Raw genomic sequence first — 27885 nt, forward strand, 5'->3', positions numbered from 1 at the left:
TTGCGAAAATGCACGAAGTGATAAAAAGTTGTATTTTTATCAAATAACCTGATACATACTGCGAAGACAATGCTTCAACCTCTTTTCTAAAGATAATGAATAGTTTATGTCTGAATTTCTTTAATTATCAGTAAAAAATTGATGTTTCATCAACTTGGTAAAAATTGAAAATGTCCGATGACGGAAGCGACTGAAAGCGACTATCGTCAAGAACAGGGCGACTTGTTTTCGCTTTTGGGGGTCGGGGAAAGCGAAGTGACGGTCGGGAGGGCGACTTCTTCGCCCAAGTCGCCTGGTAGCGTGAGCCCTGCCAAATACTAATATGTTTTGTAAGGAAAGAAGACAAGAATGTTATTATTGTACTGAGGTTTATGCAATAAAGAAACTAAAAAAGTTTTTATATTTCCCCCTCTAGCCTGGTTATTTTGTTTATCATATTAAATCTAGAACCACCTACCAGCCTGCATCCTGTTATACATATTTGTACCAATATATACTATTATCTATAATAATGAAGAATTATTATACTTCAGTGTGTTTTTTCTATATAAAAAGTAATGAAATAGTTGTGCTATTTCATTCCACAAAACCATTTGCCAGTCAATAGTTTCAAAGACTATTACACCGGTTAATAGTTTCATAATCATCTTTCCCGTACTTTTCATGCTTATTTTTCATTGGACGATAATGATGTCATTGACTACTCTGCTTGGTTACGTATGCTTTGCAACGTCAAACTTCCGCTAATATTGTAAACGGTGGAATCTGTTTGTGTTGATTGTAATTTCACTTATAAGAAGCAATTATAAAAAAGAAAAAAAAATCTTCACTGGGAATTTTTTAAAGATCTAAAATATAGTACCTTATTCTTAATATGGGTTCGCTCTCCGTATATAAAAAGTGAATTTGCGTTTGGTGTATTTTAGCTAGAATTTTTTTTAAGCACAGAAAGTTTAACATAAGTATTTCTTGTCTTGATTGAAATTAATGAAATATTTATTAATACAAAACGAATTATAAAAAAAAGTATAGTTCATCATGTGCATATAAAGTTATGTGACATTTTTGTTTTCTTTCAGATGATATATATACACTTTTAGAAAATTATTTATTTGGTATATATATAAAATACTTAATGGCTGTGTTGTTCAGTATAATAAAACACCTAATGACTGGGTGTGCAGGTAATAGCAAGTTTGTTGTCCCTTCGCATACCAACTATTGCTCTCGGCTTTGCCTCGAGCAATTGGTACCTCAGGGACAACAAACTTGCTATTACCCTCACACCCAGTCAATAGGTGTATAAAAATGGAGTAAACTTTTACTTTCTATTTATTTTTACATATTTAATGACACCAAAGATATAGAGGAGAACTTTCTTATTTGATTATCAGAAAGTGTTGGCTGTTATCTATGTTGTTGATACATACACATGGGTTTCTATTTATTTAAAAATTACCAGTGCACCACTTCATTCTTCATACTTAAAACACGACGTCATGTGATAGATTAGTCTATTTATTCAGTGTATCTATAGGTGAAATCGATAATGCAAAATACTATTGGGACATTTATATAGACATTCCTTCTTAGCGAATAAGATAACAGTAACTTATTGATATCATGTTAAAATAAAGCTTTGAATTTTCTTTATGTGGTGTTAAATGGGATAATGGCTTCATCATCCAGTCGGAAGATTCAAATTCCACTGTGTACGTTTTATATACATTCTTGTTGAAATAGATAACAGGAACGAAGTAATATTGTGTTAAGATAAAAAATAAAAGTAAGTTTATGTGGTGTAGTTAGTTCGGACATTATGGCTACTTCATCAAATCAGTTGGAACAAACCCCACTGTGTACATTTTGTAAAGAAGAAAAAAAAACTGAGTGGATATGTTCTGACTGTGAAAAACCATTATGCTATGAATGTAAAAGATGCCATTTATGGGATTTTGAAAGGAAAGATCATAAAATAATCAGTGATAATATTCCTTTGGAAAGTAAAGTCTATGGGAAACAAATTTTAAAGAACATTAATTGTAAAGATCACAAGGACCATTTCTATACTAACTATTGTATTGAGTGTAGATGCCTGGTATGTCCTGAATGTGTGTCTATAAATTCTTGTCATATGGGACATACATTTAAAACAATAAATAAACTTCATGAGGAAACTCTGGAAGAGCTTGATTCATTGGAGAATCACATCAAGCATTCCTTACTTGGCTCTGTTACTCAAAAACTGAAATCATTGAAGGATTGCTATAACTTTCATGAGAATAAATTTGAAGAAAAAAAGGAGAAAATTTTAAAACATACTGACGATTTGAGGAAGTTGATAACTGAATATTCCGACAAACTGGTGGATGAGCTAGAACAAACTTTTGCCAGGAATGCTAATGTTATCTCACAGGAAAAATTTAAACTAGAACAGCTTCAGAGGGAATTAAAAGAAAACATTACACTCATTAACGAGTCTAAAGTTAAAGATGATATAGAACAGATTCGAAAGGATATCAGTAATGAGTCTGCCTATATTAAGCACTTTGACATACAATTATGTATACCAAAAGAAACAAAACATTTTTCTGTAGGAAACGTAAGCAAAGAGAGCAAAGTTAATATTTTTGGATCTTTACAAATTTTTGATAGAACAGCAGATGTGGAATGTAAAATAACAAACTCATACGATTTAAAGTGTTTCATGGACCAACGTTATCAGCCATCAGTAGCAATAGCAAGTGATGGGACAATATTCATTGCAAAAGGAAAGCATCTTTTTGAACTGAAACCAGATAAAATCCCCCAGGTAGTTGTGGTCTTAAGAAACAAAATAATTGACATTCTATTTCTAGAGACAAATGAAATCATCTTTGCAGTTGATGGCTCTATTCTAGTTAAAAAAGGACATGACAAAATCCAAACACTGTATAAATTAGAAAATAGTTACTGCTTAGTTCTATCTCTCTGTAGGAGTAGAGATGGAAATATTATGATCCTTTACATAAACCCTGGGCTTTTGGAGACAATTTTCAATAAACCATACACATTTTACATAGAAGTCATATCTCCAGATGGATTTAAAGTGAAAACAATAACTATTAGGGACAAAAGTTTATTAAACATGGTACACAATCAAAAACTATTTTTAGATCCTGCTGATCAAAGAAAATATGAAAAAGTAAAAATGACTGAGGATAGAAATAAAAACCTTTGTATACTGAATTCTATGGATAGAGATGTTAAATCTTACAACCAAGAAGGAAAGTAAATGTGGCAGCAAAGAGTCTATTGCCCTATTGATATGGTGTCTACACCTTTAGGCAGTACTGTAGTAATCTGTAAACATGGAAGACTTTACATACTTAATTCTGTGGGAATACTTGTGAAAATGATTAACTTATGGGAAGAAAATAATCTACAATACCCAAGGTTGCACACCCTTAGTCTTTGCTTTAAAAACAATGGAGAACTTGCAGTTTTATGTGAAAAGAAACTATATATTGTGCAGTTTTCTTTTGTTGTATAGTTAACATGGTTCAAATGAATTCATACAAGAAAACTATTGAAGTCGATCATTGTTATTTTCATATAATATGCAAAAATCTTGTTTCTTAAATGCTAATTTTTTGTCTTGCCTGCAAAGAAAGTCACAGAATGTGTACATAAGGATGCTTAGCAAATACTGCATTATGTCATGGCAAAATCCGTTATATTTCAGAAAGTAGAACACTTAAATATCTTGTATACAGATACTTTACCAGTAATAGTGTCATATAGTATGAAAAATAAGGTTGAAAAAGGTAAGCTCATCAGATTGACAAAAAAGAACTAAAAAAAAGACTACATGTAGGTATGGATCTGTAAGTACTCCAACTATTGGTCAACCATACAAAAAAATGTAATATGATTGCCAATGAGACAATTCTCCACAAGAGACCAAAAGACAAAAAATAACAAATATGGCCTTCAACAATGAGCAAAGCCCATACCGCATAGTCAGATATAAAAGGCCCCGAAATGACAAATGTAAAGCAATTCAAATGAGAAAACTAACAGCCTTATTTATGGACAAAAAAATTAACCAAAAAACAAATGTGTAACACATGAATAAACTATAACCACTGAATTACAGGCTCCTGACTTGGGACAGGCACCTACATACAGAATGTGGATGGGTTAAATATGTTAGTGGGATCCCAACCCTCCCCTAACCTGGGACAGTGGTGTAACAGTACAACATAAGAACAAACTATAAAAATCAGTTGAAAAAGGCTTAACTGAGTCATCAGATGGAAACAAATAGAAATACACCTAACGAAAGAGTGGACATGGCTGGGTTCTTTATTATCCCAACAAAGCCTTTGTAAAAATTAAAAAAGTCATTTTTCCAAGATTTAAAAACCAATCAGTACACATCCAATGAAGGAAAATTAAGAAAACATGTGATAACCAGTCAGAGAAAAACACGATGTTGCCATGTCAAAATATAAGAATCGACAGAAAGCATGACTTCAAATTAAATGTTTATAACTGTATAGCATTAACAATAATATTTACATTGATTGATAATATAACTTCACTTAACTTCCAAATCAAATATGTTTCTCATAGTACCACATGCAATAGCATGTAAGCAATAGGTCAACTTTTTTGGTGGAACAATTAGGTCAATATCTTTAATTGTTTTTCCATAGGTGGTAATGGTCATGATGGTAAAGTTTTTTCTTGTAGCTCAAAACTTGGAATATGTATAATCGTTCGTTCAAAAGCTGTGACATATTCACACATATGTGTTAAATTTTCAGGGTATGAAGAGAGATCCCTTTTTAAACACAATAAGTTCTTTGAAAATTTAATACTTTAAACACATTTAATAGCTTCATAGTTTATTCTAATTGTTCCATTACTTTCCAAATCACCACAAATGGTTGAAAGCAGTCACTTGTTAAAACTAGAAACATATCCAATAACACTACTAAGAGATTTTTTTTAACACACAGCTTTTGTCAAGTTCCTCATTTTGTGGCACTTTAGGGATTTGAAAATACTGCTTTTATTCCAGCCACTCCTCTTTTGGGGAGATATTTTATATTCATAGATATTTTATATTCATAGATATTTTGTTTTGCTTAGGAACTGGTTCCAAGATATGATATCTATGCTTTATCTCATAGAGAGATAACTTTAGAATGTTGCCAGCCTAAAAACTGATGGTAGCAGTGAAACCCTTTGAGTTTTACTTGTTCACAAATAGCACACTTTGCATTTCTACAGTAGACATGAAATTCATAAAAGTAAATAATGCAGAAAAAAAACTTGCATTGTCCATCTACCAACTAGACAGCCATTGACGTGGTCTTGATTCCTATTATAAGTTATATGGTTCGCTACTGACCCCCTACGGATCCATAGAGGGTTAGTAAAATCCCTAGGGGGTGAGGCCGGAGGCAATTTTATTATGCATTCTTCAGTGCAAATACCCCCCTATACCCCCCTCATAAATGAACTATGGATCCAAATATTATCCAGAATTCTATACATACTTGTATAAGTTTATTAATATCAGAATGATGTTGTAGATTGGCACTATCTTTGTGTTTGTAAATGTTGTATAAAGATAAAAAGGAGTTATAGAGGGCTACTATCCTATTTGATAAGAACTAACTTCAGCTTTCAGAGGGCTGTTATCTGCACTTACGTACCAGTGCACTACTACCTTCTTTATAAGTGTACTGTGAGCTTGGTTTTCATGTGATAGATAATCTTATTTATTCATTTTATCTGGAGTTTATATCACCAGTCCAAAATGCTAGTAAAATATTCAAATTGGCATTCATTCTAGTTTAAATAGATAACCATGATAACAGTCACTATATGATATTGTGTTAAGATACAACATTAAAGTAAGTTTATGTGGTGTTGTTAGTTCGAACAATGGCTACTTCATTAAATCAGTTGGTGCAAACCCCACTGTGTACATTTTGTAAAGAGGAAAAAACAACTGATTGGAAATGTTCAGACTGTGATAAACCATTATGCTATGATTGTAAAAGACACCATTTATGGGATTTTGAAAGGACGGATCATGAAATTGTTTTGGCTTATCCTTTGAAAGGGAACGAGCATAACATTGCAATGGCTATCCCATTGGAAAGAAAAGATCATGACATTGTGAGGGCTATTCCATTGGAAAGTATGGCCAAAGTGAAACAAATTCGAAAGAAAATCAGCTGTAAAGACCACAAGGCCCATTACTGTACTAACTATTGTATTAAGTGCAAGTGCCTGGTATGTCCTGAATGTGTGTCTACACTCTCTATTCATTCAAAGCATACATTTAAAACTATTGATACAATTCATGAGGAGACTCTAAAAAAGCTTGAGTCTCAGGAAAATCTCATAAAACAAAACCTGCTTCCCTCGGTATCTCATAAACTAAAATCATTGAAGGATTGGTCTACCTTTCATGAGAAGAAGTTTGAAGAAGAAAAGGAGAAAATTTTGAAACGTGCTGATGAATTGAAAGAATGGATCACAGAATGTTCTGATGATCTGGTGAATGAACTGAATCAAACTTTAATGAAGAATGCTAATGTTATCTGTCAGCAGCAAATTAAACTATATCAGTTTGAGAGGGAATTGAAAGAGAAACTAGAACTCATAAACAAGTCTAAAGTTAAAGATGATATAGAACAGATCCTTAATGATGTCAGTTATGTTTCTATCAATACACATAATATACCATTAATTATACCAAATGAAACTAAACAATTTTCTGTTTCAAAACATACTAAAAAAAGGTTAATACATGTGTCTGATTTTTTTGGATATTTTCAAAATTATGATGGAACAGCAGATGTTGAATGCAAACTTACATACTCATACAACTTAAAGGGTTTTCATCATACATATGCAGCATACTACACAAACCCCCCATCAGTAGCATTGGCAAGTGATGGAACGATGATGATTGGAAATAGGATGCATGTTCTTGAAATGAAACCAGATAAAATTCCAAGAAGAAAAGAATACGGACCTAAAATTACACATATGCTTTTTTTAAAGACAAATAAGCTTGTTTTTGCAGTTGAAGACTCACATGCCATTCAATTGAAGAACAAACATGATGAAATTCAAACATTTTATTCAATTCCAGATTCAGAAAACATTATTTTAGCTCTTTGTGGGAGTAGAGATGGAAATATTTTTATTCTTTATTCCAGACATTACACCTCACTGGTTTACAATAAGTTTAGCATGTTAGGGACATGTTACATAGCAGAAATATCTCAAAATGGAATTTTAGTGCAAACTATTACTTGCGAGGACAAATTTCTAGGTGAAAAATATTCATCTTTATACTTTAGTTTTTCTCCAAACAAATTTAAAATGAGGGAGAACAATTATAAAAATATTTGTGTTCTTAGTTTATTGGAAAACAATGTTAAAGCTTTCAGCCAAGATGGGAAGTTAAAATGGAAGCAAGAAGTTTCTTATCCTATTGATGTACAGTCGACACCATTTGGCAGCATTGTAGTATTGAGTAAATATGGAACGCTTGTTATTTTTAGTTCTTATGGAAAATTATTGAAAAAGATTGACCTGGAAAATAATCTTGATTGCAGTTATTTCTACAATTTTTGCTTTAGAAATGAAAAAGAACTTGCCATTTTTAGTGAAGAGAAACTCTACAGGTGTCTTTGGTCATGTCATGAAGAACTTTGATACAGATCAGAAATTATAAATGTTGAAAAAAGAACATAAAATGTATTATTATTTACCATGTTTACACACATTGTTAATTTTTTCTGTCTCAAATGTGACTCATTTTGATTTTGCATGTTAATAGGAGAGGTTTTGTGTTTTGTAATTCAAATTTTACAATATTGAATTGTCATGTTGATGATATAAAGATTAAAACAAAACATAGAAAAACTGGTGCTTAATCCTGTCTTAAACATGCAGTTTGGTGTGAGTTTGAGCTCAGTGCTGAATGCCCCCTGAGAGATAAATCTGAGCATTTAAAGTGATGTTCCTTTGGGTCATGTTAAGTCATGTTAGTGTTTGTGGGGATTTTATTTTGTATGCCATATTTCCTACTTGTCAATTGTGTTTATATGCTGTGTGTGTTTTTATATCAACTTTATTAGTATGTTAATTGTTGGGCCTATGAGTGAAAAAAGAACACCATAGTAAAATGCAAGTAATATGCTATTGTCTTAAGAATCAAACTTGACCTTATTGTTTGATAGGGATGTAAGCAAATGGTTATCAATGAAATTCTTTCATTTTTGCAAATAATGCCTTTGCTAAAGTTAGGTTTGTCTCAATGTGTTGTATGTATACAATAGTGTCATGTCAACATGGGTATGTTCAATCTGATTCCATGTTGTGGGAGAGTGCCACTCAGTTCTGCTGCTTTTAAATGGAACCCACAACACACCTCTATTGTTGCATGTGTCCCCAACAAACTTACCATCATTTATATATCCTTCATCATACTTAAATTGTCAGCCAACTCTTTATTGTTATAAAAGTAAATACTCTTTGAAGGGACACTATTAGGTTTATCTATTTTTTGTGTGTTCTTGAAAGCTTTAATATATAGACAGAGACAATATGTAAACAATAAAATACTGTAAATCCCGAAATTATTGCGTGCATTTATTTTTGCGATTTTGTCATTATAGACTAAAATGCCATTTTAAATTTTGCGATATTGAGAAAAATCCTGTGTAATTCATATATCAAATTGAAAAATACGAGTTTAAATTATTGCAATTATTACTCTGTCGCATTTTTTCGCAACAAGAAAAACTTCACAATAATTTCTGAATTTAATACTGTAACAGTAATAAATCATAAAATAATCAACCAGATAAAATCTACAACCAAGAAACTGGCAGATAACATATTGGAATGAGTGAGGTTTTGTACATCAGTTTATAATTAAGTAACAGAAAATTGAGAGAAAAACAGCAAATTGTTTGATAAGTCCTAGTAGTCCTTGAAAAATATGTGGTGGAGTTTAACCAGTTTCATTGCCTCACCTGTGAAAAATTTCACACAATGTTAGACAATATTAGACATAGGAATTGCTATTTTGTGAAGGCACCATTATCTTTTTGAATAAAGCTGTAAATTTTGGGAGGAAGAAGACCTGGATATTTTATACTATGTATGCAGACACTGTATATACAGTAGATTCCGGTTATTTGCATAGCCTATTTGTCAGACAAAATTATGCAATAAAGCGGAGTATGCTTATATCCGAAATGCCAAATGACAGAGTCAAATAACATCGATAGAACAGATCAGTAAAAGAAATCCCTGAAGAAAGATGAACGTCTGTAATCCACATACAATATACTGAATGTTGATTTATTCTAATTAAAAATTTTATGTCTACTCTAGTGTCATATGTGTTATTTTATTTTGTTTCTTTAAATAAAGATTATAAACACATTTAGTTTGAGTTTATTTGCATTCAGACTTTCCTTTACCTGGGATACGAAAATAAACTGTTCTAAAAATAGATTTGTTTCTATGACCCATATGTACAATGTACATTGTTAGGCTTTGATTAAAATAAACTTTTAAACAATACTTCACAGTTTATAATTATTTTAACAATAGATGTGTAATGAATTGATGTTGATATGCAGTTGGGCACTGAAGTAACAACTTGTTAGTTTCGTATATGCAAAGCAGTAATGGTGGGGCCCTGTACGGGTTAATTGCTGGACACAAGTGTTGAAAGTGAAAAAATATAATAATTAAAAGTAAATGCTCTTTTCATAAAATATTAAAAACAAATGATTGATGTATAAAATTCTTTAACCATATGTAAATGCCCTATAATATTAACATTAATACAGATCACCCCAAGCCCAATAGATTTCACATTGGTTATGATCGATAATTAGCAGGAGTTTTTGTTTTAAAAATTAACCCCAAATGTAATCTATGGACAATTGTTTAAATCCGATCAATTATTAACACCCTTTGAAGTAGAATGGTCAGTGTTTTTACAACAATTATCTGTTTGACATTTTTATGACCTCGAGGCTTAAAATAGAACATGGGAAACTTTACCTGTGTAGACATCAAGGTTTATTTTTAAATCAAATTCCATAATATAAACACAAAAGAAATTGTTTTAAAACTTTATTTCAATAACACAAAAGTAAATATGAAATAATAACGAAAATAAGGATGCATTCAAGAAAAATATACTTGCCAAATGACCGTTTCCAGTCAAAAATCTCGTCAGTTTTAACTAAGCATATCTAGACGGCAATAATTTTCTATGCAATAAACCGAAAGGCCACTTGTAGAGCTATGCATATAACCGGACAATTTAACATTAGATGAATGGGAAATGGTTTTGTGCAGGAGAAAACTATGCAATTAACCGAATTATGCTATTAAGCGGTATGCAATTAAGTGGAATCGACTTTCCATCTGCCATATGTCCATTATCCTTGTCCCCACTTTCAGGGTTCAGTGACCACTTAAAAATTTATAAAGTTTTTTTTTTGTCAAGTTAACTAATCTCTTATCATGATCATGAGTAATCAGATAACAATATTTGGTACATCTACATATCTGTCAAGGTAGGTTCACCTTACCTCTACCTTGTTACATGGATCAGTGGTCAAGATTAAAGTTACTTTGTTAAGTGTACATTTTAGTCTGCCAGGTTTCATCTGACCTTAACCTCAATTTCATGGTACGTTGGACCATGTTGAGTTTCTGTTGTTTGGTCTATTTCACAGATTCTATTAGCAATGTGGCCATTATATTTGGTGTATAGAATGATTATAAGTTGTACATTTCCCTCTGGCAGGTTTAATCTGATCTTGAAATCATTAAGGGTTTATTTGAGAATGTTTAGTTTTTGTGGTTTGGTACCTCTCAGATACTATGAGAAAAAGATCTGGCATTGTTCATATTGTAACGTGTTTGGCTTATAAACTATATGTTCGTATCCGTTTTCACAGAATCTGAGATACTCCATTATCAATCTTTTTAATTAACCCAAGAATCTAACTACAACTTGGAGACTTTTCTTAGAAACTACAAGACCAACTTTTAAACCTTGAAAGTTAATAAAGAAATAACACTATTTACACAAATAACTTTATATCAAAAAGTAGTCTGAAAACTTTAACCTCAATTGATCCTTGATCCTTTTACTGACTCCCAACTGATTTGACAAACAATTATATTATAACCATTCAACCACTATTAAATAAGAACAAGCTTCAAAAATCTTAGGTTCCTGAAACACCTTGTTCTGAGACACCCAGTCTCTGAGACACCTAGTCCTGAAACAACTAGTCTCTGAAGCACCTAGTTCCTGAGACAACTAGTTTTGAAACACCTAGTCTCCTGAGCACTGAAGTCACCAGACTATTATAAACTACCTGTTCGAGGGACTGCGACTATTCCCGAGGGAAATTAGATTGTCGTAACAACCCAGTAACTTCTAATAATTGTAATACTTAGTCTCAGAAGCACCAAAGTCACCAGACTATTTAACAAAACACCTGTTCGAGGGACTGCGATCATTCCCGAGGGAAATTACAGTATTGGAACAACCCGGTAGCTTGAAACAATCATAAAGACTTTTAAACCGCTTGCTTCAAAAACCACAAGCTTTCAACTCAAACTAGGTTTACAAACTTCTCAATTCTGACTTTTTTATTTGCTGGTATTTACTTTCCGATGCTTAATAATCAACAGCCAAATAACAAATGAGCGAACTCGCACAATGAATCAGTGTCTTTATATACCAAGAGTGGGGACCTCGAAGATAGCACCCTAGCTACAATTAATGTGTCTGATATAAAAACCAAGGATAACAGTCTGCGACGTTAACCACTAGCCCGATGCCCCAGACTTGTAATTTTCAGCTCGGACTAGTAAATTTTATTTATCGCTAGCCCGACCGGACTAGTAAGAAATATAACGTCCTTTCTATGTTATTTGAAATTTGAACATTTTTGAAGTTCAAATTGACAAGTAATGCAGAAAAGATCGTCAAATCAATGCGTTGCGAAGTCTAAACTATCGAGATCGATAATTTGTACATTTCCCGAGGAAGTGAAACAGAAACGAAAACCAGTCGCAATAGTTCCGGTAACTCGATCTGTCTTATAACCAGAAGAAAGTGGACCAACACGGACACATTAAATTTTCTAATAATGACGGCAATTGTTTATAAAACGAAAAGACTAACAAGTTTTCCCCCGATTAATTATATATCTTTAATGTTATAAAAATGTTTAAGTTTACTTCACATCATCAATAAAGTTATTAAAATAGATGTATGTCATTATGAGTTATCTTAACAACATCGTGTTGGTACACTTCGATTTTTTTGGTAATTAGAAAGACCGGAGAACGTAAACATTCTTCAATGTACCGATGGGGCAAAGCCAGGAAAGCTATAAAACGAAAGAGATCAAATGATGACGTTTCTGAACAAACAAAAAATCCGAGGTAACCAGGACCAGAGGGTTTCGGATCTCGTGTAGTTGGAAGAATGACCGTCATCCTTAATAAATAAACTCATACTACAACAACCTGTTGATGGATAAGTTGAGATATATTGATGATAAAAGTAAATTAAATTTGTATAAAGGACTTGATCCAAATCTATTGATCAAACCAAGGAGGTTATATTAGAAGGAGAGTGAACACTCTGCTTGATACAAAATTAACATCCCCAGGATAGCAGTTCGATCAGAGAAAAATGATAAAAATATAAAGAAACCGACATGTTTATCACCCACTTGACATGGCCCTCTGATGTACCAGGCTGTTACCGCGAGCAGTTCGGGCTAATAGATAAATCGCATATGTCACGTGGTTGTTATCAGTGAGTGGGTCATTAAAGTTCAGGTGTAATTTTGGTAACAATGCAGTATATAGGTGTTTATGATATGGAAAAAGATTGGACGCACAATTTCAAAATCAATCGTCTGTCTATCGTGAAAAACGATAAAGAAATGACAAAGTTATGAGGGTTTAAAGGAAAGTTAGTGTGCGATTTTTATTCAACACTACATTGCTTTAAACAAAGATTTTCGCTTCACCTGTCAATTCCTGTTGATGAGAATTGGCAGGTAATAATCATAGAAAATATACGAATATGCAAAGTACTTTAGTTACGATGACCGGTAACGACCGGAAAGAATATTTGCAATTGAAACATAGAGAAATTTATCGGGAAATAACGTAAAACTGCTTTCTGTTGGTATTAACATTGACCGCAATGAGACGGATATTCGTTTCATTTCTATTGGTTAGAAGTTAACTTTTAACATAAAATTTAAATTTTTAATTACTTAATAAAAAATATCACAAAAAATCGTATTAATATATCAATAATTATATTTCCGGTCAGTTTATGACACCTCGGGTGTTTCCGTTCTTACTCGGATATGTTATTAGGACAAAATCTCCCTCTGTGACACAGTCGATCTCAAGTAATTAACACCCACTTACAGAAAAGTCGGTAACATTTTATGTGTAATTATCGTCTTTCGTCCTCTCTCCTTCTAATATAACCTCCTTGATCAAACCTTACCTCTCTAACTCAAACTTTAAATTTAGAAAATTAATTACAAAACTTACAAATCAGTGACCATTCATTTATTAATTAAAAAAGAAAGGCATTTTCAAATTCCTCACTTTGCAAAAAAATCAAAGTACTAGATGATGAAAAACATTTATTAATAAATTGTTCTCACAATTCAAATATTAGATTAACATATTTTAATTGCATTAACAGAGAAAATAATTCATTTGCTAATCTCACTAACAATGACATATTTTTATACTTAAACTTAACCCATCAACACCAACACAAGTGAAAAAACTATTATCCTTTATAAAAAAAGTCAATGGAACTGAGGACAGGGGACCCTTTAATATTTACCTGAATTAGTATATATATATATATATATTGAGTGACTTATAATTTATTGTCTTTGTTTGTTTTTGTTGTTCTTATATGTCACAAACTAAAGTTTATATATGGCAATAAAACTTTGAATTGAACTGAATTCTTAATGTTTTGCACGTACTGCAAAGAAAATAACAAAACCAATTTTGCTAAAGGGATGTTTAAATTAAAACTAAAGCAATTATTAAAAGACTATGAGGAATAAAAAAAACTATAAATTACTTGGAAACTCTGACATTGTTTTTGTTATGAACTTATCATGACTAAAAATTAATAGTGTAGGAAGTTTTCCTTGTTCAATAATTTTTTGCAAATGTAAAATCCTTAAAATTAGCTAAAAAAAAATAATTTTTAACCAGCTTAAACCCTTTCAGGTGTGCTCAAAATGCAGGATTTTGCATCTAAGATTTCAAAATTTTTTTGGGGGGGCATGCCCCCAAACCCCCCTAGCTGGTTCAGGTCGCTTCGCGACCCTCACCGGTGTCGGACTAGTGGAAATTATTCAGGACTAGTAAATTTAAATAATTACTAGTCCAGTGGACTAGTACTCTCAAAAGTTTTTGGTGCAGACTGGGATAAAAGAATTATTTTATATGTATTTTTCAGTAACGCATTGTTCAAACAGTTATTTTATTGTAGATTACAATTCAACGATAAATTACAAATTTTGTCTTATGCCTAAACTGCATTTTTGTCAGAATATGACCTTGACTTCATTTCCATTTGGTCAATGTTGATACTTTGTTGTCTGAACTGTTTCTCAAACACTTTAAATAATGGGACCAATATTCATGGTGTTTGGAATGATTGCAAGGTGTAAATGTCTATATTTCATGGTTAATATATCTGATCTCACTTTCCTAGAACAGTTTATGTATACTTGTAGTATGACTTTTTCAAATTATATAATCAGAAAAACAGGTGAGACATTTAAACATTTGCTCTCATATTTGCACATTCAAGTGGTTTCTCATTAGGACTGATAGGTGGTACTTTTGGTACTATATATAATATAGATGCATTAATACATTGTTTGAGATATCTTAATTCCAGGCTTTGCTAATAATTTGTAGATTGGTGAAAGTACTGGATACAGCCTCTTTATAATGAAACCCTGAAGTTCACAAATTTCTCTTTGCCTATCATACATTTCTTAACATACATGATCGTGATGGTATGTTGTAAAAGTACAAAAATGTATATAAACACAGTTGAAAAAAGCTACAAAGTCCAACAGAAAGACTATTACCTTGAACATGTTGAAAGAGGAGAGAAATGAAATCTGAAGTTAAATGAACATGATGAAGTCTTGGTTTCTACATCCTGGTGTTGACTTTATGGTCAACTTTTTACTGACAGAATTCTTAGTATTATGTGATTTGGTAAATTTTACCTGTTTCTTTTCAGAATCACCTATACCAACCTCAGGACGAACTATAATATCACCAGACAATCACTCAGATTCTAACCAGGCTGTAAAGTCAAGGGTCAAACAGGTAGGTATTATATAAAATAAGAAGATGTGGTATAATTAAGGAATAACAGTACTGTAGTTGAAGAGTTGCCACTGTCAATTGTAGATTTGACGGTCGCAAATGCAGTTTTACTGGCGACGTGTAGCGGAGACAGTAAAACGGAGATTTGCGACCGTCAAATCAAAATTGACGGTGGCAACTTTTCAACTAAAGTACTGTTATTCGGATTCTAATGCATTTCAAACAGAAATAATACGATAAAACTTGGAAAAATGTCTAAATTTGACAAAAAAAATCTGTGAAACTTCATGAATGATTTTGGCGCAAAGAAATCATGGGTAAACGTGACGTCATACAAATAAAAACTTACAAACTGGAGGTTATTACATTACCTATACGCTTCAAATTCGGATAAAATAACTTTAAAATGGCGAATTCGAGGTAGGAGTTTTTTTATTTTGGATTATATAGTAGTAATCGAACATTTGTTGATTCAATCATTTCAAAATGGTTGTCTCTCCTTAGTTACGCCTGGTCATCTGTGGATTTGACAGCAACTTTTAGCCAATGAAAAAAATTGTTACATACAAATTGCATTAGAATTGCCAACTATTCATTACCAGTATCAACCTTAAGTACAAATGAAATGAATATAAGCAATTAAAAGAAACTGTAAGCCCTTCAACAATCGGGAAAAAATACTGTATCTGCTGCTTTGAAAGGCCCTGATATGAAAAATTGTGAAATAATTCAACTGAGAAAACTAACAGCTAAATTACATAATTTATAATAAAACAATTATGAAAAGCAAACCACTGACCTACAGGCTCCTGACTTTGAACAAGCACATATAGAATGTGGTAGGATAGAACATGTTTGAAGGCACCATCTTGTCAGCCATTTATTGCTTACTATACAATACGGGGTTGTATCATTTTTAAAGGCTGTAAGGTGACACACATATATGTGGTTTTCAGCAAAAGTTTTCTCAATTGACAATCAGTCATCCATGGACAAAGTCTGAGGCGACTTTAGGTTTGCACTTTGTCTATCTATCTGTCAGTCTGGCAAATAAGTTTACAACACTTTTTCTTTGTGCTTAAATATATTGATTTAATGTTTGGTGTATTGTTTTATTAGGGTCCCGCCTTTAGGCGGGTACCCTATAGTGATCAGTCTGTCCGTCCGTCCGTCCGTCCGTAACACTTTTGTGTCCGCTCCATATCTAGAGAACCATTATGATTTCATACTTTATACTTTACATGTTTATTAACCACCACCAGAGGGCGTGTCATGATGTATGTGCAACTTCCTAGGTCAAAGGTCAAGGTAAAAAAACTTTGGTTTCAGTTGACAACCCTGTGTCCTGTGGTGAAGATCGTGTCCGCTCTATATCTTGAGAACCGTTATGATTTCAAAATTTATACTTGACATGTATATATACCAACACCAGAGGGTGTGTCATAATTTATGAACGACTGCCTAGGGCAAAGTTCAAGGTCAAAAACTTTGGTTTCAGTTGACAACCCCATGTCCTATGGTAAAGATTGTGTCCGCTCTATAATTTATGTACAACTTCCTAGGTCAAAGGTCAAGGTCAAAAACCTTGGTTTCAGTTGACAACCCCATGTCCTATGGGAAAGATTGTGTCCGCTCTATATCTTGAGAACCGTTATCATTTCAAAGTTTATACTTGACATGTTTATAAACCAACACCAAAGGGTGTGTCATAATTTATTTACAACTTCCTAGGTCAAAGGTCAAGGTCAAAAACTTTGATTTCAGTTGACAAACCCATGTCCTATGGTAAAGATACAATTTTTTAATGCACATTATTCACAGCGTGGCCCACAGAGATGGCTCCCATCTCAATCATATCTAGTTATAACAAGTTACTGCTAGGGTGCTCAAGAAAAAATTTGTTCTGGTCTGACGTTTTTGTGCTGAGTTATGGTCCTTGAAGATTCAATCAAATAATCAGTTTTCCACTTTTATTTTGTCATGCTTGAAGATACTGTAGAAACATTAATTTTCATGGAGTTAAAATTTCAAGGTTTTTGTCGAGCCTGCGACTTTAGTTGTAGAAAGCTTGACATAGGGATAGTGATCTGGCGGCGGCTATGGTGACATGATTATAAGGTGTACATGTCTAGCTGGCATGTGTCATCTGACCTTGACCTCGTTTTCACAGTTCAGTGGTCAAATTTAAGTTTTTTAAGTTTTGGTCGTTTTTTCTAATACTTTATCATGTATATGCCATAGGTCAACTATATTTGGTGTATGGAAATATTTTATGATCTATATGTAAGTCTGGCAGGATTTATTTTACCTTGACCTCATTTTCACGGTTAATTGCTCAGTGTTAAGATTTTTTGTTTTGGTCTGTTTTTCATAAACTATAAGCAATAAGTCAATTATATTTGTTGTATGGATGAATTATTAGCTGTACATGCCTGCCTGACATGATTTATATGGCCTTGACCTCATATTCATGGTTCATTGGTCAATGTTTAGTTTTCTTGGTTAATGTTAAGTTTATGTGCACTCTTGTCATGACAAGTAACAGATCAAGTTCAGTTTTTTTTATCTGGTCTGATGATATTGTGCAGAGTTATGGTCCTTGGACTTAGAAAATCCATGAACTTGTGTTTTACTAATTGCTCATCTATCTAACCATTTCTGCAAAGTGAAGCAAGTTTCAACCCATTTCTATTTTATGAAAATCAGCATGATTTCTCTTTTCTATGTTGTTTTAAATTTTAGTGACAGTTTTTAAATTGCCTAATTTGAACAGATCAATGGTAAGTTCTAAATGAAACATAAATGTGTGACTCCTAAAAGCTACGATTTAAAGGTCAGTTATATTGTGAAAGTACATATTTGTCATATTTTAATCAGTATAAAATGATAATACAAGTCACATTTGTTTATAATGTTTACCTGTTGTGTATTTAAACAGTTACATTTTTGTATCTGCATCAATATCATATATTATCAAGTATTGTTTAATGTATATCTGTTCAAATCATTTCATATTCTTGGTCATTTTGTGACAGCTGTTAAAAACCTGTTAATGCAGTCACTATTTAAGTTTTAATAGATCTTAAGTACTATTGACAAATTTTAAGGGTATTGATTGTCTCCAATGTAGGCTATCTTAACCATTTTCTGACTGTTGCTTGTCTTTATTTATCTACTTGAAGATCATTGAAAGTAACCTTGGCAATGCAGTTATGAAGGACTCAAGAAAATATTTGAGTCATTCTTTATTTGTGAAATTCTGATTTCAAAAAATGTACCAGTACATAAATCAGTCCCTTGATTCAATCATCCATTGTTAGGGATTATTTAAGACCCTTGATATAATATTAGTTACATGGTGTGTTAGTGACCTAATATGATATATTTATATGAGGTTTATAGTAAATTCCATATGGGGTGAGAGGGACCCCATATATATTGTATTAGGTCACTCAGCACACAGCATAACGAATTAATCATACACATCTTCACATGTGGTATTTTTGCTATCGGCCTATCAAACTGATTTAAGTCTTTAATACTCGGTTTTAACATGTTTAAGAACCTGCTTCCATTTGTCTATACAAAAAACAAATGCCAAAAAATAATTGAGCTAATTTTGTTTTGAATATATTTGAATAGATGATCTTGTTTTGAATTATGAAACTGAAGTTAAAAAATTATTGCAAGAAATTATATCATAAAACTATCACTTTTTGTGTTTACTCTGTGAAGGGAAGTACACTCGTACATGTTGTCCCTCTACACATAACCTCCGTATCTCCCAGTGTACTTTATCATTGCAATCACTACAGGAGAAATCAAAATTCTCCTCTGTAATATGTTTATAGCACCTCTTGTTAGGAGTAGTCCAAATATCCTGAACTAATTGTAAACTTCTCTTCATATTTTCCTTTTCTACTTTCAGTTTGTCACATGTGATTTCAAGTCTACTTTCACTTTGTCTTAAATCATTTGCATAATTCCTCATCATGTTTACTTTCTCACTATATATTTTAATAACAACATCTTTGTCAAGAAGTTTGTATTCCGGTGAACTTTCAAGCTCTTCAACTGTCCGTGTCTTAGCAAATTCAAAGCAAACTTTGAATAGATTTCTTAATCCATGTTTCTGAGCTAGATAGAGAGACTGAATCGATCTCTCCTGATTCAATAGAAATTCTTCACATCTCTTCTTTATTCTTTCTATTTTATATTCTTCTGATAGTTCTAATAAATAAATCACATTTTCCTCTGAAAAATGAAAACAAAATTCCTATCAGAACCATTGAGGAAGAGGTTAATCATACTTCTATAAGGTATACATATTCCGATTAAGTTTTGCAGAAACTCATAAAACATGAGACTTTTTGTTTATGTTGTTTGGTTACTGCCTCTTTATGCTCTTTTTTGTCCTTACTTTCAAATACCATATTTGCAGTCTCAATGTCATCCTGTCATCTGATGACTGACTTTCAAGTGAATTAGACTCTTAACAGCAATATTCAACATAACTAAACAAAGAAAGTCAATTCATTGCAACCTTGATATTGTATACTTAGGGACATAGTTTTATGAATGAAAGCTTAATCATGTTAATAAGGAAGGCTTTATTTAAACAGAGTGTTAGTTCGTTTATCTATATAAAATCTTTACACAATTTTGAAAGAATGATGTAATTGTTTTGTGCATTATGGTATTTTTACTCAGGTGTTAGTTTATGCAGGAAATTATAATTTTCCAAATCACATGGAAAATGTCAAGAATTTTTATTGAAATTTGATTAATTAATTTTGAAAGCTATCACATCATCACTTAGTTACCCGAGGTGAAATAAATGTTTCTGTGCAGTAATTGGAGGTAACTCAGACCTATCTCATGTATCTGACTTACCAGATATAGGTTTCTGTGTTGCGTAGATACAATGTAGTAGTTCTGTAATCTCATTCAGTTTCTTGTCAGACAGAAATATTTCCTTGGCTTGCTCAGGGTTCCCATAATCCTCTAGAAACATCTGCCTCCATACTCCTGACCATTCGGCTAGGTATGATTTATGTACAAACAAGTTAGTACCCTCGACAATCAGGGTTAGGTCACTAAGCTGATCTGGCTGTGTAAAATCATGGAGTACAGGGTCATCCATTGCTGTTCTTCATCCTGAGTGAGATCTTTGAAATAAAAATGAAAATACACCATAATTGAAATATAAAGTCCAAAATTACCATAGATTACCGATCTTATATACTGTCTTTATCGTCCTGAACATGCATGAATTATTTGCCTTTAGAAATTAAGCAACCAACAATCAATCAATCTATTTATTATATTTAAAAAAAAAGAGGGAGGCGTCTGACTTTGTAAAATGGTATTGAGACAATGTGAATGCTCCAACATACAAATATATATAAGCTATGACACTGGCAAGGGCCCTATAGAGTTCCTTAATTAAGCTTTTGAATCTAATTAAAATTTGAAAAATGTACAAGTTGGAAAATTAAAACTACTTACATTTGAAGATCAATAAATTCTATGCATTGTGAAGAAATATTCTCAAATAGCATGTAGAGTAAACCGAAGTATCATATATAGTGGTAAGTATTCAGTATATACTATCAGAGGGATTTAAAACAGAAAAAAAATCAATATTTTACTATAGTATTTACGCCCATACTTTAAAAACCTGAAGAGGATTTTTAATCAATTTGATTAGTTGTAGGTAAATAAACTTCATTGAAATGTACAGAATTGGCAGAATTAATAAAATTATTAAATTTAATGATAAAATTTAATGTCTCTAAGGCCAAATAAAAATATATGTGTGGTTCCAGTTACATACTTTTGAAAAATAGGGTCGATAGGTCGGCAAATTTTATTTATTTTTTTCTAAATTTTATTTAGGATTGTCAAAATCCGGAAAAAAATCGTGTGTTTACCGAAATTGTTTTCAGTATACACACGTCAATACCGGAAGTCGGCCAATTTAAAAAGTGTTTGGTTTCAAAATAAAGACAGTCATTTACGTTTTTCATTAATTTTGTTGCAATTTACCAATAACAGATACTTCTTATGGAAATTCAAATGACAGAAATCTACGAATTTTATATTATTTTAATTCACAATCCTCAAAATAAGATCGTTTGAAATTTATTTTTCAGAAATGAAAAAAAAAGTTGTAGGGTTGGGGGGTTTAAACTAGGGTCGGTCGGGTTACTGGAACCACACATATATTTTTATTTGGCCTAAATATGATAATTATTACTATTAAGTGAAATAGAAGAAAAACTTTTTTAGCTCACCTGACCTGAAAGGTCAAGTGAGCTTTTCTCATCACTTGGCGTCCGTCGTCCGTCATCTGTAAACTTTTACAAAAATCTTCTCCTCTGAAACTACTGGGCCAAATTTAACCAAACCTGGCCACAATCATCCTTGGGGTATCTAGTTTAATAATGTGTCCGATGACCTGGCCATCAAACCAAGATGGCCACCATGGCTAAAAATAGAACACAGGGGTAAAATGCAGTTTTTGGCTTATAACTCAAAAACCAAAGCATTTAGAGCAAATCTGACTGGAGTGAAATTGATTATCAGGTCAAGATCTATCTGCCCTGAAATTTTCAGATGAATTGGACAACCCGTTGTTGGGTTACTGTCCCTGAATTGGTCATTTTAAGGGAATTTTGCTGTTTTTGGTTATTATCTTGAATATTATTATAGATAAAGATAAACTGTAAACCGCAATAATGTTCAGCAAAGTAAGATTTACAAATATGTCAACATGACTGAAATGGTCAGTTGACCCCTTTAGGAGTTATTGCCCTTTATAGTCAATTTTTAACCATTTTTCGTAAATTTTAGTTATCTTTTACAAAAATCTTCTCCTCTGAAACTACTGAGCCAAATTTAACCAAACTTGGCAACAATCATCTTATTAATTATCTAGTTTAAAAAATGTGTCCGGTGACCCGGCCCTCCAACCAAGATGGCCGCCTTGGCTAAAAATAGAACATAGGGGTAAAATGCAGTTTTTGGCTTATAACTCAAAAACCAAAGCATTTAGAGCATTTATAATATTATAGTTAGAGATAAACTGTGAAAAGCAATAATGTTCAGCAAAGTAAGATCTACAAATAAGTCCACATAACCAAAATTGTCAGAGAACTCTTTAAGGAGTTATTGTCCTTTATAGTCAATATTGAACAACTTTTCGTCATTTTTGTAACTTGTACAAAAATCTTCTTTTCTAAAACTATGGGCCAAATTTAACCAAACTTGTCCACAATCATTTCTAGGTTATCTATTTTAAAAAAAGTGTCTAATGACCCTGCCTACCAACCAAAATGGCAGACATCAGTAAATACAGTAACAGGTGAGCGACACAGGCTCTTGAGAGCCTCTAGTTTTTAATTTCATGCTTATTAAGAAAAAGATTATGCCCATAATATTTAGCCCCAAATTAAAACAGGAAAATTGTAACTCTACTCTTGAATTAGAAAAATATATATATATATCATGGCTGTCCAATGGGATGATTGTAGATGTTAAAATCTCCTTAATCTTCAGAAGATGTCTTTATACAATTGAGGATTTTTAAACAACAATACTTTGAAAATTATATATATATAGCAATAAAAAGTCTTTTCCGAAACTCTGCAAATTTATGTGTACCGGTAACCTTTTTCTAAGAAATGATCAGGCTGCATCATTTTAAACTGAATGTGAAATGAAAAAAGAATAAACCCTCTAAAATATGAGCTTTTCCAAACCATAACTAACAGTAAAAGGGTATTGCAAATTTAAGACTTATGCTGAAGCAGTATAAACTTGAGAAAGTTTCACAGCAGTTGTGCAACACTGATAATTTTCTCCAATAAGAATTCTTTAGATTTGAATTTGTGAATGAGAAGATTTTACATTGTAGAGTCGTTTGTTGTTGGCTTGATTCTCAGACAAACTTATCTGCAGCAATATTAACTTGAACTTTGATATTAAAGTTTTTTTATCTTTTTTTTTTGTACATTGTACTAATAATACCTTTCAGAATTTGAAATAACAAATTTTCTTTACTCTTTTAAAACTTTATTTTAAACAATTCACATTTTCTTGAATATTTGTGGTTTAGAATAATATCAACTGTTCAATTTAAAATTGAAATTCAATTTCTAGCTAGGGTAACTTGCAGATTGTAAATTTAAAGTGTCTGTTTATGTAAAAATCAAATAAAATGTGCACTTTAAACTTTAGAGAATTGATTTTTCAATTTACACAAATGTCAAACCACCTTTTCTAATATCTTGAACACAAAGATCTATTATCTTTAGTATATATATATTTTACTAAACTTTAGGCTCAAACTTTAAAAACAAAATATGTAGAGTATAATTGCCACAGTTCTGGTCACAATAGAAGTATTACATTTTAACAATTGTAAATATTTGTTTAAAGTATTTTGTTTTTTAAAGTTCTGAACTGAAATAATCCATCATTATATGTTGTTTTTAGATTGAAGAATGTAAAGGCTAAAACTATTGTTGTTTTGATCACTACAGGGGGTAGGGATTTTGATGCTGTCACTGATCATTTAACCTTGTCATACAAAGATTGTAAAATTCTGGTGTCATTTAATTTTGTTTTATCTCAGCTCCAATTTATTTTGAAATTATGAAGTAAAATTGAAATATCAGCCTCATTCTATGCAATGTATTTTAAACCTTCTTTTCACACTTGAAAATTTAGCACGTTATTTAAAAATATGATTTTATAACAAAATAGACTGTTAGAAACCTGCAGTTTTCCTGAAAAGTTTGTCATTTTGTATAATTTGTATATTTTACCAGTGATAGTATTCCCTGGAAAATTCTCCAAATTTTGATCATTGAGTAGGATTATTAAGTCTTATAAATTGTCCATCAACTGTATCCTGTAAAGTCAATAAGTATATATTCTCTATCTACAATGATCTACTAAATCTTCAAGTTAGATGGAATTGCTTTTCAAATGTTTTATAGAAAAATTTGGTTATAAATACATTTGTACATAGTCCGTTTGTATTAAAATGAATTGCTTGTTTAAATTCTAAAACAACGTATTGCCAGTCCTTTCCCTTTTAGAGTGAATTACAATAATCATGATAATGTATATAAAACACGAAGCATGAAAATTCTGAATAAGATTCCGTAAACATTTTTTTCCATTAAAGATATTTTTGGTTAGAAATACAGTATATATGATAAAATTCATGACCATTGATAAAATTAAACTAACTAAATTTTGCAGCATCAACAATTTTCATTCTTACCTTGAATTATTGAACATCCATACTTATAATATATTTCCCAGGTAAAATACAGGTGAGAATGTAATTACTGTATGCTGAAAGATTTTACCCAGGTATTCATTACAGAATAAGTACAAATGTATACTGTATAAATATAAGTCAGAAATTTAAATTTATAACATTTGTTAGATTTAATTGAATTAGGTCTATAAATTTTTTTTGGATGACAGCATAGTGTGAGAAAAGTAAATTTATAAAAATTATTTTTAATATTTTATTAATTATGGGTCATTAATTTTATCTGGGTGTTAAAAATAGTACAAAAGAGGGGCAAAAGATACCAGAGGGACAGTCAAACTAATAGATCAAAAACAAACTGACAACACCATCATGGTTAAAAAATTAAAAGACAAACAGTTTGAAATGCTGGATCATAAAATAAAATTGAGAATGGAAATAGGGATCATGAATTTTTCTTGACCTAATTTCAGGGAGGAGGGTAAAAATTCATCCCCCAATTATAGGTTGCACATTTGAATGGTAGTGGTGAATAAGAAAAATATAAAAAAAAAATGTTTTGTAAAGGAAAAACACCTTCAGCAGCATTTGATATAAACTATGAAAACATGAGTTTTATAATTTCCTAAAACAAGTGTTTTAAGAAGCTGTAAGTTACTATCTAACTCGTTAAGGGTTCTTTACCATGGAAGATCTGAAGTATATCTATAATACTAAAATTACGAGGTCCAATTTGTCAGCCGTCATCAAAAAACGACGAATCAAAGAATTCAACTTTATATATAACTAATATAGTACAAAGGTGTAGATTAAAAATTACACCACTCCAGGCCCTTTTGTTTTCCACGTAATTAATATTGCCAATAATTAAGAAGTTCCGGGTTGAGTCCGATACCAATACTAATAGTATATTCACCTGTTACCTATTACCTTATTTGGACGTTTCTCATCTGACAGGCGCACCACCAAACGGTGTATTCAGGATTAATATGCTATATACACGGGTCATATTCACAGGGTTGACACTACTAGATTGTCAAATTGTTACCTATTGTATCATTTTAATCAGTAAAACTTTTTAAGATAACAATACGAATACTAAAAATCTGGACTAAAATAAGGCGTATAGGTACAGTTTTCAATTTCTTAGCGGGCATGACGTAAAACAGCGAATCAAAGAATTCAACTTTATAACTAATATAGGACAATGCTGTTGATTAAAAAATATTCCATTCCAGGACCTTTTGTTTTCCAACTAATTAATACTACCAATAATTGATAAGTTCCAGTTCAACGGATTCAAACAGAAAGATTTGAAAGCAGAGAAAACTGCGTATCTTATAATCGGCATGACTTTATCAGATGACAATATTAATATCAAAATAAGGCTTGTGCATTATAAGTTATATACTTTAATTCAGTCACGGACCCGCCATATCACGGATGTGTTCTAGTATATATATATATCAAGAAATATTTAGGAAAAAAAACCCAAAAAACATGACTATTTTTTATACCATTTTTTTTTAAAAATTGACACCAAAGTTTAACATATATGAAAAAAAGTTCTTCAAATTTTAATTTTCATAAACTTATACCAAGAAAATGTTTTGTTTCAATGTACCTCTCTAACCATGTCAATGTACATGATGATATCTGCCTGAGTTCTCTCATCTTTCTTTTCACACTGTGATTTATTGTTGATTTATTTATCAGAAGTTACATAAGTTATGTGTATTGAAGATTTTACAGTTTATCTGATTTACCTCCAGTGTAAATAGACTTAAATCATTTGTTTATTTACTTGTTATAAAATCATTTTATCTTTATGATCTCTTCATCCAGATTTAATGGGGTTAAACTTATATTATGTCAAAGAAATACATGTAGTTTTCTAATGATAAAGATGATGTGTTACAATCTTTGCAAACAGAATTTTCAACGTCTTCATTATATACTATATATCTTCACTAAATTGTGTTTTCTATATCAATTTTGAGGCCTTAGTGGCTTAGTAATTCCAGTAGTTCACTCTTATTTTAGTTGAAAATGAAAGCTAGTTCTCCTTTCATAGATGATATGAAAAAGAAGATGTGGTATGACTGCCTGAGACAACTCTCACCAAGAGACCAAAATGACTCAGAAATTAACAATTATAGGTTAACGTACGGGCCTTCATCAATGAGCAAAGTCATAGTCGGCTATAAAAGGCTTCAAAATGACAATGTAAAACAATTCAAACAAGAAAACTAACTTATTTATATATAATTACATTAGATTTATGTTTCATTATAATATTTTATTCTGATTGGCTAACTGCACATCACATGTTATTCCGTAAGCAGTTGCATTGCTCAATACAACTTTTCACTTATGATAACACGTGCTCCAACAATAAAGTGCACAGGTGAATTAAATAATAAAATATATAAATTCGTGTTTTCATGATCATAGCTAAAAAATGTAATTATAAGTATTGAATGCTTCTTTTTGTAACTTTATAGGGTTGTAAAAGCGTTGACCGTGCGTACATTTTTAGAATGAAGCGCTTCTGCCCTTCATACAAAATTTACCTCGGTCAACGCTTTTACACCCCAATAAATTTACAAAAAGAAGCATTCAATTCTTAAATAAAAATGAACGAAAAACAAATATGTAACACATTAACAAATAACAACCACTGAATTACTGGCTCCTGACTTGGGACAGACACATACCTAATGATAATAATGATAGTTCTCTTTGAGTACCAATGGGCCACCTACACCAAAAAAAAGAACTAGCATTACCATGTCATATATAGCTATGGTGGCTGAAGGTGGCATTAGATACTAACAAAAAAACAAACATTTTTTTTTTTTCATTCAACCAGACGAATAAAATGTAACAAATTGTATATGTGATAAATAAGAAATAAAAGAATTGGTTATGATTTTGTTATGAGATATATTTAATGAGTACTGATTTCTACAGAAACTCAATATTTGAATGGGGAGTTTTGAAATGCTAGCTGCACATTTATACCTATAATTCTTTGTTGAGAACTTGAGACCCCCTGTGAGAGAAAATAGGACATTTAAAAATACAATTAAAACATTGAGGGTGGCTTACCTTTA

At 31.6% G+C, this 27885-nt stretch overlaps 2 protein-coding genes across 3 annotated transcripts in view; one reads left to right on the plus strand and one right to left on the minus strand.

Annotated features, from left to right (window-relative positions):
- Positions 1 to 27885, plus strand: part of LOC143054123 (tudor domain-containing protein 7-like) — a 71318-nt gene that overhangs the window by 14742 nt on the left and 28691 nt on the right. Inside the window, exon 10 of the mRNA XM_076227027.1 lies at positions 15389 to 15477. Coding sequence (XP_076083142.1) covers positions 15389 to 15477 — 89 coding nt within the window. The remainder of the gene's footprint in view (positions 1 to 15388; positions 15478 to 27885) is intronic.
- On the minus strand, positions 18509 to 26431 carry LOC143054125 (BTB and MATH domain-containing protein 38-like). Of its 2 annotated transcripts, none has more exons than XM_076227030.1 (3): positions 26394 to 26431; positions 20371 to 20645; positions 18509 to 19731 (listed from the first exon to the last, which is right to left on the minus strand). In XM_076227030.1, exons 2-3 carry the CDS (start codon positions 20618 to 20620, stop codon positions 19187 to 19189), a joined length of 795 nt encoding a protein of 264 aa, XP_076083145.1. In that variant the 5' UTR covers positions 20621 to 20645; positions 26394 to 26431; the 3' UTR covers positions 18509 to 19186. The 2 variants fall into 2 exon arrangements, with proteins under 2 accessions (XP_076083145.1, XP_076083144.1); XM_076227029.1 differs by lacking the exon at positions 26394 to 26431 and adding an exon at positions 24773 to 24865.

The sequence above is a fragment of the Mytilus galloprovincialis genome, chromosome 12, assembly GCF_965363235.1.
Source record: "Mytilus galloprovincialis chromosome 12, xbMytGall1.hap1.1, whole genome shotgun sequence".
Classification (NCBI taxonomy): Eukaryota; Metazoa; Mollusca; class Bivalvia; order Mytilida; family Mytilidae; genus Mytilus; species Mytilus galloprovincialis.

What these genes read in the sequence shown, in the direction of transcription:
- LOC143054125 (XM_076227030.1), bottom strand. Translation starts at nt 20,620, where the DNA reads ATGGATGACCCTGTACTCCATGATTTTACACAGCCAGATCAGCTTAGT. An exon ending in AACACAGAAACCTATATCTG is followed by an intron (nt 19,732 to 20,370) that starts GTAAGTCAGATA and finishes TTCATTTTTCAG; the next exon opens with AGGAAAATGTGATTTATTTA.